Source organism: Salvelinus namaycush, chromosome 3, assembly GCF_016432855.1.
Source record: "Salvelinus namaycush isolate Seneca chromosome 3, SaNama_1.0, whole genome shotgun sequence".
Classification (NCBI taxonomy): Eukaryota; Metazoa; Chordata; class Actinopteri; order Salmoniformes; family Salmonidae; genus Salvelinus; species Salvelinus namaycush.
The window spans coordinates 42,034,622-42,052,957 of NC_052309.1; the positions used below are offsets into that span (position 1 = coordinate 42,034,622).

General features: G+C 41.8%; 2 protein-coding genes across 2 annotated transcripts; both read right to left on the reverse strand.

The window, feature by feature from the left end:
- Positions 1-1,566: 1,566 nt before the first annotated feature.
- On the reverse strand, positions 1,567-7,018 carry LOC120031525 (histone H3.3A). Its single transcript, XM_038977319.1, has 4 exons — positions 6,885-7,018; positions 3,877-4,019; positions 3,263-3,416; positions 1,567-3,115 (listed from the first exon to the last, which is right to left on the reverse strand). The coding sequence occupies exons 2-4, from the start codon at positions 4,002-4,004 to the stop codon at positions 2,987-2,989; spliced, it is 411 nt and encodes a 136-aa protein (XP_038833247.1). The 5' UTR covers positions 4,005-4,019; positions 6,885-7,018; the 3' UTR covers positions 1,567-2,986.
- A 6,493-nt stretch (positions 7,019-13,511) lies between these two features.
- plekhb1 (pleckstrin homology domain containing B1) lies at positions 13,512-16,037 on the reverse strand. The gene is made up of 6 exons (XM_038988991.1): positions 16,001-16,037; positions 15,006-15,158; positions 14,557-14,659; positions 14,231-14,282; positions 13,995-14,076; positions 13,512-13,645 (listed from the first exon to the last, which is right to left on the reverse strand). Exons 1-6 carry the CDS (start codon positions 16,035-16,037, stop codon positions 13,512-13,514), a joined length of 561 nt encoding a protein of 186 aa, XP_038844919.1.
- Positions 16,038-18,336: the final 2,299 nt, after the last annotated feature.

Below are 18,336 nucleotides of genomic sequence, written 5' to 3' on the forward strand. Positions count from 1 at the left end.
GGTCTCAATTTACTGTTGCAAGATAGAATTAACAGGGTGCAATTTCGAAATGCGTTTGTGCATCAAAGAAAAGGTATGTGTGTGTGTGTGTGTGTGTGTAGGTAAGTAAAGAAATAAAACAACAGTAAAAAGACATTTGAAAATAAGAGTAGCAAGGCTATATACATACACCGGTTAGTCAGGCTTATTGAGGTAGTATGTACATGTAGGTATGGTTAAAGTGACTATGCATTTATGATGAACAGAGAGTAGCAGTAGCGTATAAACAGGGGTTGGCGGGTGGTGGGACACAATGCAGATAGCCCGGTTAGCCAATGTGCGGGAGCACTGGTTGGTCGGGCCAATTGAGGTAGTATGTACATGAATGTATAGTTAAAGTGACTATGCATATAAGATAAACAGAGAGTAGCAGCAGTGTAAAAGGGTTGGGGGGGGGGCACACAATGCAAATAGTCCAGGTAACCATTTGGTTACCTGTTCAGGAGTCTTATGGCTTGGGGGTAAAAACTGTTGAGAAGCCTTTTTGTCCTAGACTTGGCACTCCGGTACCACTTGCCATGCGGTAGTACAGAGAACAGCCTATGACTGGGGTGGCTGGGGTCTTTGACAATTTTCAGGACCTTCCTCTGACACCGCCTGGTGTAGAGGTCCTGGATGGCAGGTAGTTTTGCCCCAGTGAAGTACTGGGCTGTACGCACTACCCTCTGAAGTGCATTGCGGTCAGAGGCCGAGCAATTGCCGTACCAGGCTGATGCAACCGGTCAGGATGCTCTCGATGTTGCAGCTGTAGAACCTTTTGAGGATCTCAGGACCCATGCCAAATCTTTTTAGTTTCCTGAGGGGGAATAGGCAAGTTTCTCTTATGTCAGTCACTGCTAGTCACTCAATTAGCCCATGTCAGTTAACATTTTTTAGATTAGTAAATAAGTCTAGCGGCCAGGTATCTAAATTTAGTAATCATGGTTGAATTATCGGCCAAGGGTTTCCACATTGATTTTGTTTTTATTTAACTAGGCAAGTCAGTTAAGAACATATTCTTATATACAATAACGGCCAAACACTAAACCGGACAACGCTGGGCCAATTGTGCGCCACCCTATGGGACTCCTAATCACGGCCGGTTGTGATACAGCCTGGAATGAAACCAGGGTCTGTAGTGACGCCACTCGGGAGCCCAGTCAGTCTCACTCAGATATCATATTAAAAACTGCAAACATTTCTCTCCAGTTTATGGCAAAATGTGTAGAATCGCAGGAAATTAGCTCTAAAACAGCTATTTCCTCTCCGCCCCATAGCAAAATTAGTAGAATTGCATGATGCACATGTGGGTATACAGACACGTGAGCTACCCCAGCCCCTCATGACTTCAGATTTTTTTGTGGCCCACACCACCCTCAAAAGGTGCCCATCGGTAATCTAGTTGCATTTATAAGTCATATTCTTTCAAATCAAATGGGTAGCTCACCGCAATGTTTCATCAATCAAAATCCTACATCTCCTACAGACTACGCACGCAACAACAAGTAAAGAGCGAAACACTTGTAGAAAAGGAAACGGACAAAGACACCCATTTTGTATATCTATTTATTACCACCATAATATGACAAATTTGGAAAATACAAACATCAGTTTATTTAAACATCTGAAAATCTGGAGGAATAAGAAAAAATATAAGAAAAAAAACATGAGGTTATATTGTGTATCACAAATTTCGAGGAAAAGGACAGATTCTATGGTCAGAGCTAGAGAAGTGAGAGCAACAGAAAAGAACCCAAATGTGCAAAGTAACTCTTGCTACTACAAAGTCAATTTATACAGGTGTGACAACTCTAATGCTTACCTTAAGAGACAGAGATCGGGTAAAGAGATTGACAGTAGCATCATGGATAATGACAAATTGATAGTGAGAAAAACGAAATAGGAAGGGGGCTGGTATATATCGGCCCCGTGTGGCTGCCATTGGAATAGGAGCTCTCTTATGAAACAGAGCTCTTCCTGATTGGTTTAAAAATAATTCTGTAAAAACAAGAGTTTCCCATGTCTTAAAACGTCAACCACTTAGTTTTTTCTTATTCCTATTTTGACATCTCTGGCAGTTGTAAAAAGAAAATATATGTATGAATTATATATTTTTTAAAGACACCATATCCAAAATGATAGTAATAATAATTTAAAAAATTAAGTAGCCAAGAAGAGATACTTGTTTGCCTTTGAATACAATTTGCTTGGCTGATCAGAGCTCTCACACCAACAGACTAACGGCGCTCCACAGACAACCACCCCCCAACCATCAATTTAGAGGGGCAGGAGAGTGCGGAAGGGCTGGATAGGGATCAGGCAGGGAAGGGGTTGGGGTCTGGCTGTGGTGGGCTGGAGGGTGCATGGGGAGAGTACCCCAGATCAGTTGTAGAGGATGGAGCAGGAAGTGGGTGAGATTGGGAGGTGGTCAGACAGGGCAGAGGCCCTGGGGTTAGTTTAAGTAGCACCCTGCTGTGGAAGTTGCCACTCCCCTTAAGCAGACTAGCCCCGGGACGACACCCCTCTGGTCTGCACACCTGTGTGTGTGTGTGTGTGTTGCAGAAACCCGATGCCTGTCACAAAACACACACATGCCTGATATCTCCCCTGGTCAATCAGAGCGGAGTTTTGTTGTAAGAGAGCTGAGGATGCATGGTTCTAAGCATGTGTGTGTGTGTGTGTGTGTGTATTTGTCTGATCAGAGACACCTACTACATGCACAAAAAAGGTACCCTAAAGCATCTGCTGAAGACAAAAACTATGAGAAACGAGACTTTTCAAACACGTTTCTATCTCATCATAATCACCGTTACTCTAAAGTCTACCAAGAAGAATACAGGGAGAGGGGGCGGAGGAGTGAGATGGAAGGGCGGGGGGAACGAGGGAGTGAAGGTGAGGACAGTTAGAGGTAAAGAAAAAAGAGAATAGAGCTGAAACATTGAAGAGAGAAAAGAAAGATGGGCAGCATCTAAGCACGCTCTCCGCGGATGCGGCGTGCCAGCTGGATGTCTTTGGGCATGATGGTGACACGCTTGGCATGGATGGCACACAGGTTGGTGTCCTCAAACAGACCCACCAGGTATGCCTCGCTGGCCTCCTGCAGACAGAAACATTTTCACACACACACACGCATGGTGAACAGTGGGTCAGCACAAAAAAAGGAATTTGAGATGTGTGTAGTAGGCCAATTAGGACAGGATCTGGGTTAGGAGGAACAGAGCTTCACACACACACAGCCACTGACCTGAAGTGCTCCGATGGCGGCGCTCTGAAAGCGCAGGTCGGTCTTGAAGTCCTGAGCAATCTCCCTCACCAGGCGCTGGAAGGGCAGCTTGCGGATAAGCAGCTCAGTGGACTTCTGGTACCGACGGATCTCACGCAGGGCCACAGTGCCGGGCCTGGAACCAACACACTGTCAGTATGACTAGGGGGAAAAAGTCCTTATATTCTTTTCTCTTTTACTATAGTACTTCACTGCTCATATCCCCATGCTGAATGCTACTGCCCTGGTCGTGTCTGGCCATGGTAAAGACTGAGTGGTGACGACCGTTTACCAGCAGTCACTGCTTAGTTATAAGGCTTGTTGAACGGCTAATTGAAAACAGTGTCTGCGTCTGAAAGGGCACCCTATTCCCTATGGGTCCTGGTCAAAAGTAGTGCACTATATAGGAAATAGGGTGGCATTTCGGACACACAAAGGGACTTATAGGATTGTCAAGTCATTTCCATAACAATATGGATTGGTAGCACCTCTGTGGTTTCACACAAGCTCTACATGTCATAATGGGGCTGTATCCACGTGTGTACTTTCAATGGTGAACACAAACTTTTATTTCTAGGGGTGAACCGATGCTTTACCTGTAACGATGGGGCTTCTTGACCCCACCGGTGGACGGCGCACTCTTGCGGGCAGCCTTGGTGGCCAGCTGCTTACGTGGAGCCTTTCCTCCAGTGGATTTACGGGCGGTCTGCTTGGTACGAGCCATGACGAGTTAGTTATACTTGAAAGACAGGAAAAACCACATTGGAAACATGTTGAATATGTGTCAACAATGTTCTGTTAGATACATTCTGTGAGTTGCAAATATATTGAAATAATTTTTCCAAGTGTTAAACGTAGTAGTCTGATTAATCAGACTGTAATACACAATTCATTGGAATATACAGCCTGATACATTTGTGTGGAAAATCTTGTAAATGTTCCTTTCGAGCCAGAATGTTAAATAAGATTACATTTAAACTTACTGTACCAGTTGTCTGTGCAGTTTGTTCTTCTGCTACTCAAAATTTGGAAAAATATCCACAGGAAAGTATTGTTAACCTGACTTTTTAGAGAGCTGGTAGGTATATGGTTCAGTTCAGCACCTAGGCAGTTTGTTTTATATTGGAAATTGAATAAAAATAAATGAAAAAGATCGTTCTCCATCCTCCCCTGATTCAGAATATACCATTTTCTTTGTCATGTCATGCTTGCTTCAATAGCTATTGACGGGGGGAAAAATCCTATATAAAACTAACTTTACCTAGGTCCAAAACGAATATAGGGCGCATTCGCAAAGTATTCAGACCCCTTGACCTTTTCCACATTTTGTTACTTTGCAACCTTATTCTAAAATTGATTAAATGTTAATTTTTTCTCTCCCCTTTATCAATCTACACGCTATACTCCATAATGACAAAGCAAAAAAAGGTTTAGGAATTTTAGCAAATTTGTAATAACAAAAAACAGAAATATCACATTTACATAAGTATTCAGACTCTACTCAGTACTTTGTTGAAGCACCTTTGGCAGCGATTACAGCCTTGAGTCTTCTTGGGTATGACGCTACAAGCTTAGCACACCTGTATTTGGGGAGTTTCTCCCATTCTTCTTTGCAGATCCTCTCAAGCTCTGTCAGGTTGCTGTACAGCTATTTTCAGGTCTCTCCAGAGATGTTCGATCGGGTTCAAGTCCGGGCTCTGGCTGGTCCACTCAAGGACATTCAGAGGCTTATCCCGTAGCCACTCCTGCATTGTCTTGGCTCTGTGCTTAGGGTCGTTGTCCTGTTGGAAGGTGAACCGTTGCCTCAGTCTGAGGTCCTGAGCGCTCTGGAACAGGTTTTCATCAAGGATCTCTCTGCATTTTGTTCCGTTCATCTTTCCCTCGATCCTGAGTAGTCTCCCAGTCCCCGAGGCTGGAAAAACATCCCCATAGCATAATGCTGCCACCACCATGCTTTACCGTAGGGATGGTGCAAGGTTTCCTCCAGACGTGACGCTTGGCATTCAGGCCAAAGAGTTCAATCTTGGTTTCCTCAGAGCAGAGAATCTTGTTTTGTATTGGATATTGAACCTGGCTGGGGAGCCAGCTCTAGGAAGTCTTGGTGGTTCCACATTTCTTCCATTTAAGAATGATGGAGGCCACTGTGTTCTTAGGGACCTTCAATGCTGCAGACATTTTTGTTACCCTTCCCCAGATCTGTGCCTTGCAACAATCCTGTCTCGGCGCTCTACAGACAATTCCTTCAACCTCATGGCTTGGTTTTTGCTCTGACATGCGCTGTCAACTGTGGGACCTTTTATAGAGAGGTGTGTGCCTTTCCAAATCATGTCCAATCAATTTCATTTCTACAGGTGGACTTCAATCAAGTTGTAGAAACATCTCAAGGATTATCAATAGAAACAGGATGCACCTGAGCTTAATTTCGAGTCTCATAGCAAAGGGTCTGAATACTTAAGGTATCTGTTTTTTTTATTTCTAATAAATTTGTAAAAATTTCTAAAAATCCATTCTCACTTTGTCATTATGGGGTATTGTGTGTAGATTGATGAGGACTTTTTATTTATTTAAACCATTTTAGAATAAGGCTGTAACGTTACAAAATGTGCAAAAAGTCAAGGGGTCTGAATACTTTCAGAATGCACTGTACCTACAAGCTCTCTTAAAGTCAGGTAAACAATACTCTCCTGTGGATATTTTCTTTGAAATTTCGAGCAGCAAAAGGCCAAACCACACGTACAACCGGTATAGTAATTGTAAATGTAATTTCATTAAATATTCTGGCTTGTAAGGGATATTTAGACGATTTTGCAAACAAATGTCTCAAGTTTATATACCAATTTATTGTGTTTCACAGCCTGATTAATCAGAATAACTAGTATGTTGCTATTATGGAGAAATGATGACTGAAATGGTTCCATCTGGAGTACTACTCTGTTATGACAACGTTCTATTTTGCTGAACAGCTGCAATGCTACAGCAACAGTGGGCCAGTCATGGAAATCTATTTCTCTAGGCCAGTATCCTACCCGTGAACACTCGGATACTGCCCAACCAATCAAACTAGTATGCAGATCGCCTATCGAAAAACATCCAATCCAGTGGGCATTTTTCTCGCTGTCGACCAATCAAGATACACTACTTAGAACGTAGGGATGGGTCCACAAACCATTGTGCCGCCTCTAACCGCAAGATTATGGCCGCAGATGGAGAGGCAATCGAATAACTCTACCAATGTACTGGCAAAGAGCGGAACATAAACTTTTAAAAATCTAATAAAAGCAAAGCAAAAATCAGGACTACGAGTATTAAAACATCAAAGTAGACTACTGTAGCTATCCAAAAAGTTGCTTTGCGTTGTAGGTGAATGTTTGTTTACACCGTACAAGCGAAGTAAAACTATACATGAAATTGGATCAGAATTTTATATCTGCTTCCGCCAGTGGAAGTAGAAAGCCTCTAGCATCGCGGCAGTCGCTTTTCCATTTCTACACCGACGGAATGGAAGGATATTTTGAAATAAAATGAAGTTTAACCAATCTAAAACTTATATAAAAATGTGGTTAAGTGTTTTAGACAAAACAACATGCTAAAATATGCCACTTACCTGACGTGAATATAAATGTTTTTTCGCAAGGAAATAAATGTTATGGTTGTCTAGCAGTTTCAGTATTTACTATCTCTCACACAATGGTGGGAACACGGCGTCCAGCAGGAAAATGGCTGCCGTGTCAATCATTCTACTCCCATAATGCAACGTGTTTCATTTTTGTAAACAGCGTTTTCTGATGATTGAATCTTTCCCTGAAAGGAACATTTGCATTGCTTTCTAGTGAATTGTCTATCAATGTGAAGTAATATAATAAGAAATACCCTAAAGTGCTAAATCAATTAAACTTAAAAGAAAGAATAAGGTAGTAATGCCAAAGAGGCAGTCTCCTCTTCCACTGCAACAGCCTACATTTATTTGTAGGCTAAAACATGTACGTAGGCCTATATTATGCAATATGGCATCAGCTGGTGTATAAAAGTTTGCTAACAATTTATTAAGCAAATACAAGATATTCAAAACAACCACACAATCTGGGAAAGGGTTAAGAAAACAGGAGAGAGGCACGGACTGGTGTCATTGACCAACAAAGCGAGTGTCATGGACATTTAAAACGAAAATCAAGGATAATTTAAGGTTTTGTTGATTAATCATGGCTGATTTGAGAGCTTCATAAAAAAAAAAAAAATTTTATCATTTAGAAATTAAGTAAATTATTATGTTAATTTGCCTTACTGTAGGTCTGCTTTACAACAGCCTTCCCATTGTGTGTGATGAATCAGTTCACTGAATTACAGTGTTATTAAGAAGTTGTAACCACTGACATTTAATTAAAACAAAAAACAACACTTGATTTTGTAGGATGGTTTATTTTTTATGGTGGGAAGGCATGGTGTAGAAGGGTCAGACTTGATTTATGACTCGATGCTAAAAACCACATGAACAAGCAGAGTTTAATAGGCTATTGAATTCATTTTTAAAATATTTGTAACTTTTCGGAATTCAGTTCCCAGTTATTTCCCATCCATTTCACCCCTGAATCTAGGCTTAAGGCGCCGGCATATGAGGTTTGGTTTGCTCCTAGCATACTCCCTTAAAAGACCTCAGGGAAAAAAACGGAAATGTTACTGTTTGTCCCTCTTGAGAGCCGTAGCAACAACATAGCCAGTATACACTTCCTCAAAATAGTCCAGTTAATCTAAGATACATCAAGAAATCTGTCATTAATGTAGAGTTTTTTGCTGAGGAAGTCTTAGTCATGCAATTTTACATCTAAAAGGTGCGGTATTTATTAAGTTATATATTTATTTTTTTAACGAACAAAATGTCTTCATAATATATGCGCAAACTGTTTCAATTGGGAAGCATGCGACATGCGACATGCTTCAGTTTTACAGATTTATTGAGTTATCTAAGATTAATTCAGTCTATTTTGAGGAAGTGTATACTGGCTACGTTGCTGCTACAGCTTCTCAAGAGGGACAAACAGTGATATTGCCGCTTGTTTCTAATATTTCAAGTGAAGGTATTTTAGGGGAGTATGCGAGGCAGAGACATTCGCTTCGGCTAGCAAAGTTCTGCTAGGAGCAAACCATTAGATGTTAGTTTCATGTGCTCTGTCTCCCTCTAGTGGTATGGCTTGCTTCTGCTTGTCTGAAGTTCACCATCATCATGTGAATATTGTTTTGGAGAAAAACTACATCAACATAGATTGAGTGACAAGTGTGTAGGCTACAACTGATGTCTAACAAATTATACATTTATTCCCCTATGTATTTATTTGGACAGTGAAGCTCAACCTTTTAATTCGGCTCTATACTCCAGCATTTTGGATATGAGATACAATGGCTACAGTACAAAATGTCACCTTTTATTTGAGGGTATTTTCTTACATATTTGTTTTTCTGTAGAAATTAAAGCATTTTATGTACACTGCTCAAAAAAATAAAGGGAACACTTAAACAACACAATGTAACTCCAAGTCAATCACACTTCTGTGAAATCAAACTGTCCACTTAGGAAGCAACACTGATTGACAATAAATTTCACATGCTGTTGTGCAAATGGAATAGACAAAAGGTGGAAATTATAGGCAATTAGCAAGACACCCACAAAAAAGGAGTGATTCTGCAGGTGGTGGCCACAGACCACTTCTCAGTTCCTATGCTTCCTGGCTGATGTTTTGGTCACTTTTGAATGCTGGCGGTGCTCTCACTCTAGTGGTAGCATGAGACGGAGTCTACAACCCACACAAGTGGCTCAGGTAGTGCAGTTCATCCAGGATGGCACATCAATGCGAGCTGTGGCAAAAAGGTTTGCTGTGTCTGTCAGCGTACTGTCCAGAGCATGGAGGCGCTACCAGGAGACAGGCCAGTACATCAGGAGACGTGGAGGAGGCCGTAGGAGTGCAAAAACCCAGCAGCAGGACCGCTACCTCCACCTTTGTGCAAGGAGGTGCACTGCCAGAGCCCTGCAAAATGACCTCCAGCAGGCCACAAATGTGCATGTGTCAGCATATGGTCTCATAAGGGGTCTGAGGATCTCATCTCGGTACCTAATGGCAGTCAGGCTACCTCTGGCGAGCACATGGAGGGCTGTGCGGCCCCACAAAGAAATGCCACCCCACACCATGACTGACCCATCGCCAAACCGGTCATGCTGGAGGATGTTGCAGGCAGCAGAACGTTCTCCACGGCGTCTCCAGACTCTGTCACGTCTGTCACGTGCTCATGTGCTCAGTGTGAACCTGCTTTTATCTGTGAAGAGCACAGGGCGCCAGTGGCGAATTTGCCAATCTTGGTGTTCTCTGGCAAATGCCAAACGTCTTGCACGGTGTTGGGCTGTAAGCACAACCCCCACCTGTGGACGTCGGGCCCTCATACCACCCTCATGGAGTCTGTTTCTGACCGTTTGAGCAGACACATGCACATTTGTGGCCTGCTGGAGGTCATTTTGCAGGGCGGTGGCAGTGCACCTCCTTGCACAAAGGCGGAGGTAGCGGTCCTGCTGCTGGGTTGTTGCCCTGCTACGGCCTCCTCCTACGGTCTCCTGATGTACTGGCCTGTCTCCTGGTAGCGCCTCCATGCTCTGGACAGTATGCTGACAGACACAGCAAACCTTTTTGCCACAGCTCGCATTGATGTGCCATCCTGGATGAACTGCACTACCTGAGCCACTTGTGTGGGTTGTAGACTCCGTCTCATGCTACCACTAGAGTGAGAGCACCGCCAGCATTCAAAAGTGACCAAAACATCAGCCAGGAAGCATAGGAACTGAGAAGTGGTCTGTGGTCACCACCTGCAGAATCACTCCTTTTTTGTGGGTGTCTTGCTAATTGCCTATAATTTCCACCTTTTGTCTATTCCATTTGCACAACAGCATGTGAAATTTATTGTCAATCAGTGTTGCTTCCTAAGTGGACAGTTTGATTTCACAGAAGTGGGATTGACTTGGAGTTACATTGTGTTGTTTAAGTGTTCCCTTTATTTTTTTGAGCAGTGTATATAGTCCCCATTTGAAGGTGTCATTCTGTAAGTATATTACATTTAGTCAAAAGTTTATTATTTGGCCCCATATTCCTATCATGCAATGATGGGAGCATGATCTTTGTTGAGTCTGTAACTTTCTCACTCATCATTAGTAATTCATGATTATCTGTAATCATTGTAGCATTCACATTAATGTAGAAGTGTTCAGAAACATATTCTATTCTTATTTACAATAAAATTGACTCCAAAATCACCCAATGCATTATTTACTATACATTTCTACTGGGCACAACATAATCTGAAACAACCAAAACCAAATGCAAATGCTTCCAACAAGTTTGTAGAGTCACAAGCTTGAGTTAGTCATTGCATGCTAGGAATATGTAACCAAATACTAAACTTTGGACTACATTTAATGCACTTTCTTCAAATACTTATGACACCTTCAAATGCGGGGGACGAGATACATAAAGTGCATTCATTTCTAAACTGTAAAACAGATATATATGAAAATACCCTCAAATAAAAGGTGACATTCTGTACTTTCACCTCATATAAAACATTTGATCTGAAATCCAAAATGCTGGAATATAGAGACAAATTAAACTTTTTAACTTCACTGTCCAAATATATAAGTAGGGGAGTGTATTTGATACATATTTCTCTATGCTTTATATCATAAAATAAACTGTTGCTACCCTAAAGAGACACGGAGGAAAAGCCAAGAAGATGAAGGACTGTGGAACACCATCACCAGACAGGCTGAATATAGGCAACAGTGATGCACTCTCATGAAAGCCTTATATTCCACATAGGAATTACGATTATGCAAGTAAGTATTCTGTCATCTTATATACATTTTCATAGCCATGGTTTTGAAACTATTTTATTCAATTTGAAAGTAACAACAGCATTGCACTCAAACATAGTGAATGGACAACTGTACCTGAAATGAAGTACAGGATCTAAGGTTAATAAATGTAATCAGCTTTTGCACCTCGATGTTTCAAGTAAAAAATGTATTGCAGTCAAGGGTTCTGTGGGGTGCCATTAACCTCAAGCAGCTGAATATGCAGGTCGGCTCGTTTATGTTTTTCATATATGTTGCATACCGCATGCGTTTCATAGAGTACCAGTCAAAAGTTTGGACACACCTACTCATTCAAGGGTTTTTCCTTATGTTTTACTATTTTCTACATTGTGGAATAATAGTGAAGACATCATAACTATGAAATAGCACACATGGAATCATGTACAGAAGTAACCAAAAAAGTGTTAATAAATAAAAATATTTTGAATATTTTTGATTATTCAAAGTAGCCACCCTTTGCCTTGATGACACGTTTGCACACTCTTGGCATTCTCTCAACCAGCCTCATGAGGAATGTTTTTCCAACAGTCTTGAAGGAGTTCCCACATATGCTGAGCACTTGTTGGCTGCTTTCCCTTCGCTCTGCGGTCCAAGTCATCCCAAACCATCTCAATTGGGTTGAGGTCAGGTCATCTGATGGTCAAATAGCCCTTACGCAGCCTGGAGGTGTGTTTTGGGTCATTGTCCTGTTGAAAAACAAATGTTAGTCCCACTAAGCACAAACCAGATGGGATGGCGTATCACTGCAGAATGCTGTGGTAGCCATGCTGGTTAAGTGTGCATTGAATTCTAAATAAATCACAGACAGTGTCACCAGCAAGCACCCCGACACCATCACACCTCCTCAGTGCTTCACGGTGGGAACCACACATGCAGAGATCATCCGTTCACCTAAACTGTGTCTCATAAAGACACGGCGGTTGTAACCAAAATCTCAAATTTGGATTCAGACTAAAGGACAGATTTCCACCGGTCTAATGTCCATTGCTTGTGTTTCTTGGCCCAAATAAGTCTCTTCTTCTTATTGGTGTCGTTTAGTAGTGGTTTCTTCTAAGCAATTTGACCATGAAGGCCTGATTCTCGCAGTCTTCTCTGAACAGTTGATGTTGAGATGTGTCTGTTAGTTGAACTCTGTGAAGCATTTATTTGGGCTGCAATCTGAGGTGCAGTTAACTCTAATGAACGTATCCTCTGCAGCAGAGGTAACTCTGGGTCTTCCTTTCCTGTGGCGGTCCTCATGAGAGAGCCAGTTTCAACATAGCGCTTGATGGTTTTTGCGATTGCACTTGAAGAAACTTTTCGCCATTAACTGACCTTCATGTCTTAAAGTAATGATGGACTGTCGTTTCTCTTTGCTTATTTGAGCTGTTCTTGCCATAATATGGACTTGGTCTTTTACCAAATAGGGCTTTCTTCTGGATACCACCCCTACCTTGTCACAACACAACTGATTGGTTCAAACGCATTAAGAAGGAAAGAAATTCCACAAATTGACTTTTAACAAGGCATACTTGTTAATTGAAAGGCATTCCAGGTGACTACCTCATGAAGCTAGTTGAGAGAATGCAAAGTGTGTGCAAAGCTGTCATCAAGGCAAAGGGTGGCTACTTTGAAGAATCTCAAATATAAAATATATTTTGATTTGTTTAACATTTTTTGATTACTACATGATTCCATTTGTGTTATTTCATAGTTTTGATGTCTTCGTTATTATTCTACAATGTAGAAAATAGTAAAAATAAAGTAAAAACCTTGAATGAGTAGGTGTGTCCAAACTTTTGACTGGTACTGTAGATTCATACTAAATATGCTGTGTGAATTTAGCCTATGTCATTAAGGACAAATGTACAACAAATGATGATACACACACACACAGAGACACAAACACACACACACGTGCACTCATATTCTGCAATGGTCTAAAGTACTTAAGTAAAAATACTTTAAAGTACTACTTAAGTAGTGTGTTGGAGTACCTGTACTTTACTATTTATTTTTTGGAGTGTGACCCTGGCTATCCATAAAAAAAATATTTTTAATTGTGCTGTCTGGTTTGCTTAATATAAGGAATTTGAAATAATTTATACTTTTACTTTTGATACTTAACTATATTTAAAACCAAATACTTTTAGACTTTTACTCAAGTAGTATTTTCCTGGGTGACTTTCACTTTTACTTGAGCCCTTTTATATTAAGGTATCTTTACTTTTACTCAAGTATGACAAGAAAGAAGACTTTTAGGAGTGATGCCTACAGCAGCACTCCTACATATATGAGCCTGGGCATTTCCCAGCCGTGCCTCCCTGCTTATAGAGGCCTTCTATATCAGCAGAAAAAGAAGGGCATCCAGAGAAAGGAGCGCATAGCAGCACCTGCCGCCATGCCCGCCAGTAGCCCCAGTGCCACCTGTTCTCCTATGCCATCGTATGGGTCTCTCTGGATCAGTATGTGGTGGGTACCTGAGAGAGATGGAGGGTGAGACAGGAGGCTGAATATATGGTGTACTACTGTATACAGGAGCATAGGTGAATATATGAGTGTGTTTTATCAGAATTTTCAGATTTGATATAACCAGGATAGTTTTCTCAACAACTGATTTCAGGGAGTCTTGGAAAGGATTGCTAGATTCACACTGTTTACTTGCTGACATCAGTCATATTCACTAGGCACCAAACGGAAGAAAACGGACTGAAACGGGGAGGGACTACCTGAACTTGTGATAAGCAATTTTTTGTTTTTTATTGCAAAATGTTTTGCTACGGTGTGCAGTAATGAATATGACCCAGAGCTCGGGTGTGTTGTCTGTACCTGATCCAGGAGCCAGGTAGATGGTGTTGTGGCCGTCCATTGGGACGGACGGGTAGGAGTCGTTATATGGGTCATACACAAACTGGAAAGGATAAGAAGATAAGATAAGGCTAGGGATAAAACAAGAATGTCCTCTGAGCATCCCAATAAGCATTGATCATATACTGTATGATATGGGTATATGGATATGGGATATATTGATACAGTACTCAGTGGTGCACGTTGTAGAAATATACTGGGCTACTTACTGGGTTTCGTCTCACCTCTAGAATTGTCAATTTCCACGCTCTGTAAAAACAGAATGAGAAAATGAGAAAGAAAGGAAGGGAGAATTAGAGAGTGAGAGAGAAAGAATGTGTACTGTAAAACCGAGGGAGTGTGTGTGTGTGTGTGTGTGTGTGTGTGTGTGTGTGTGTGTGTGTGTGTGTGTGTGTGTGTGTGTGTGTGTGTGCGTGCGTGCGTGCGTGCGTGCGTGCGTGCGTGCGTGCGTGCGTGCGTGTGTGCGTGCGTGCGTGTTTGTGTGCGTGCGCGTGTGAGGGAAAGAGAAAGGGTATAGACTCACAGTGCCTCGTCCTCACTGTTGGCACACAGGATCACTGTGGTACTGTCTCCAAGCTGCACCACCACCAGGTTTTCCCTGGGGTGGTTCTCTGGGGGAGAGAGACCTGCACAACAACAGAGACAGCTAGGGTTACACACACATACATACATTTACACACACATTATTAGGGTGTCCATATTTGGACAGCCTCAGTATAAACTGGTGTTGTGTCAGTCTAATATGGACACCGTACATTTCAATGCTTTATTTGGGTCCACAGCAAAGGCACAATCTTTTGTAGGTCAATAAAGATATTTGGATTCCACGTTATTTCTGTAATAAAGAATACAGCACGTCTCAAGAAACTCTGGTCAAAAGTAGTGCGCTATAAGCCCAGGGAATAGGTTGCCATTTCGGACGCATCCATTGTCTGTTGAACACCCCAATCTTTCCATACACTCCCTCCTCACCTGCACACTCCAGGCCAGACTTGACACTCACACAGCTGGTCTTGAGGCCCACTCGGTGCTCAAATTCTCGCCTACTGTCCGTCTTGTAGAAGGCCAGGGTTCCATCGATCCACAGGTCACACCAATTCAGCTTCCAGTGTTTTAGGATAGAGGCTGACGGAAGTAAGTAAGGAAGAGATGGAGGGAGGAAAGGAGAGAGGGAGGGGGGAGATGGAGTGTGAAGTGGAGTAGAGTTGGGGTTAGTTTATGATGTCTAGTTTTCCAATCGGTCAGGTCGACTTTGACAACTGTGTATACTTTTATTTAGTTTATCCACATACTGAAATGCTCCAGCTATTTCATTTATTCACATTAACTGAAATGCACCATCAGCCAGATTCTGTCTCAATTCAGCACATACCCATTTTAGTCAATGATTCTGTAGTGGGTAGACCCACAGCCATTTGAAGTGTTTTTTATTTATATGGGTGAAGCTCTAAATCCGTTGTTGTTTTTCTCCGGCGGTTCAATCCCCAGTGGTTGGCTTGTGGCCTGTCTGTGTGAGTCACTGATTCGCTAACACTCATTAGATTATGGCCAGGCTGCACAAGTAGAGTGAGGATTGGAATTTCTTAACAATCGTAACATTCACCTTCTAGAATGATTCTGATCTTATTTAAAAATCCAAATCAATCGATCTTGATGGCATCAACAGTCTTAAGAACATGGGAGAACAGTTTTTGGAGCGAGTGGCATGGACTGCGGATGGGAGAAAAGATTTCTACAGACCTCACACGCCACTTAACCTGTCTTTCAAAGTGTATTATATAGTGCTGATATCACTCTTATACTAGTGCCCCACACAACTTCTTATGCTTTGTTTAGCCGTTAAGGTCTACACTTGGTAAAGATAGTACCTGTAATGGCTAAGGCTGTATCCAAGACCAAAACATGTAGACACTAGGTTAGACTACAACATGACATTATTCGAGAGACATTGAAGCTACAGTACTCACTCTGTCTCCAGAGCCAGCCTGACTTCAGTAGAGCCATGGGTACGGTCAGTGAGCTGTCCACAACACAATTCCTCACCCCAAATAATATGTTTGTGACAGGAGTGTTTGTTCTGCGTATGTTGAGAGTTTGTTCTTGGTTGAGGAGCTGTCTGCAGAGAGACAGAGGGACGTACGGTGCCTTTATTTTGCTTCTGGCCCACACGTCTAATCTGAGAGCGAGAGGCGGAGACGGGGGCTGAACTAGATAATTTGGGATTAGGGGGCCTGGATTGGCCACACCTTTTCTCCTGACTCATCTACTTCTTCCCTCTCGGACTGGAATGTTCTCACTTCCTGTCTCCTCCACCTCCTCTTCTCCCTCCTCTATTTACTCTGCTTTGCCTCTATTTATATTTTATGTATCATCTCCTCTGCCTTTAGGAACTAGGGTTATTAGACTACTGCATATGTTGATAGTGTGTAGTGAAAAAGGCATACCACACTAACACACCTTAATCCCTACATGAATTAGATAACTGTTACAGTTTCTTTGGGTCACTGGTGAGAACCTTTTTTTTTGACCAGACCACTGGGCTAAAGTTTGACCAGCCCATCTGGCATTTTCTCAAACTGCCCTATGGCCAGTCCGTTTCTGCTTCCTGTTTTAGCTCAGATGCACTTGTGACCCGAGTATTCTTGAGTCACTGTTGTAATATCATTATGAAAGCTGTTCAAGTATTTTCACAAGCAGAAATGTGGGTCTGCTGAGAAAGAAGTCATGATGCCAATTATATGACGTGAACCCAGTGGAAATGCTAAGGCGTATCAGATTGATTCAGTAGGGAATCACCTTGGCTCTATTTTAAACCTTACTAGAAGACTGTCTATTCCCTCCAAGTGAGCCAATCCCATGGAGGTATAATGATGACCTCATTTCTGTTGCCTGTATCATGGACACTGCCTCAGGTCAGTGCATTATATAGAGGGTTTGAGTTTGAGATGGTTAGAATGATCTGGATACAGACAATTAGAAATTGCAAAACAATATCAATAACTGTATTTACAGAAGTACGAAACAATATCAATAACTGTATTTATATAAGTATACATACATTAGGTATTTATAGATGCATTATTACTAATCATACTGTAATATTTCACAACGAATGCCTTTATAACATAGTCCATCCCTGCCATGGTGGAACTGGGAATTTTGGGAAGTTGAAGCTCATTTACTGCAGGGAATATTCTGGAAGTTGAAGCTCATTTATTACATTCCTACACTATTTAAAAACTCTAAAATGCTATTTGGAGAACAGCAAAAACAAGCACATATCAAATCAAATTGCTTACTTAGTTTACATACACCTTAGCCAAATACATTTCAACTCAGTCTTGTAATCCTAATAAAAATTCCCTGCCTTAGGTCAGTTAGGATCACACTTTGTATTAAGAATGTGAAATGTCAGAAAAATAGTAGAGAGAATGATTTATTTCAGCTTTTATTTCATTCATCACATTCCCAGTGGGTCAGAAGTTTACATACACACGATTAGTATTTGGTAGCATTGCCTTTAAATTGTTAAACTTGGGTCAAACGTTTCGGGTAGCCTTCCACAAGCTTCCCACAATAAGTTGGGTGAATTTTGGCCCATTCCTCCTGACTGAGCTGGTGTAACTGAGGCCTCCTTGCTTGCACACCCTTTTTCAGTTCTGCTCACAAATTTTCTATGGGATTGAGGTCAGGGCTTTGTGATGGCCACTCCAATACCTTGACTTTGTTGTCCTTAAGCCATTTTGCCACAACGTTGTAAGTATGATTGGGGTAATTGTCCATTTGGAAGACCCATTTGTGTCCAAGCTTTAACTTCCTGACTGATGTCTTGAGATGTTGCTTCAATATATCCACATCATTTTCCTACCTCATGATGCCATCTATTTTGTGAAGTGCACCAGTCCCTCCTGCAGCAAAGCACCCCTACACATGATGCTGCCACCCCCGTGCTTCACGGTTGGGATGGTATTCTTCGGCTTGCGAGCGTCCCCCTTTTTCCTCCAAACATAACGATGGTCATTATGGCCAAACAGTTCTATTTTTGTTTCATCAGACCAGAGGACATTTCTCCAAAAAGTACAATCTTTGTCCCCATGTACAGTTGCACACCGTAGTCTGGCTTTGTTATGGCGGTTTTGGAGCAGTGGCTTCTTCCTTGCTGAGCGGCCTTTCAGGTTATGTCGATATAGGACTCGTTTTACTGTGGATATAGATACTTCTCTACCCGTTTCCTCCAGCATCTTCACAAGGTCCTTTGCTGTTGTTCTTGGATTGATTTGCACTTTTCGCACCAAAGTACGTT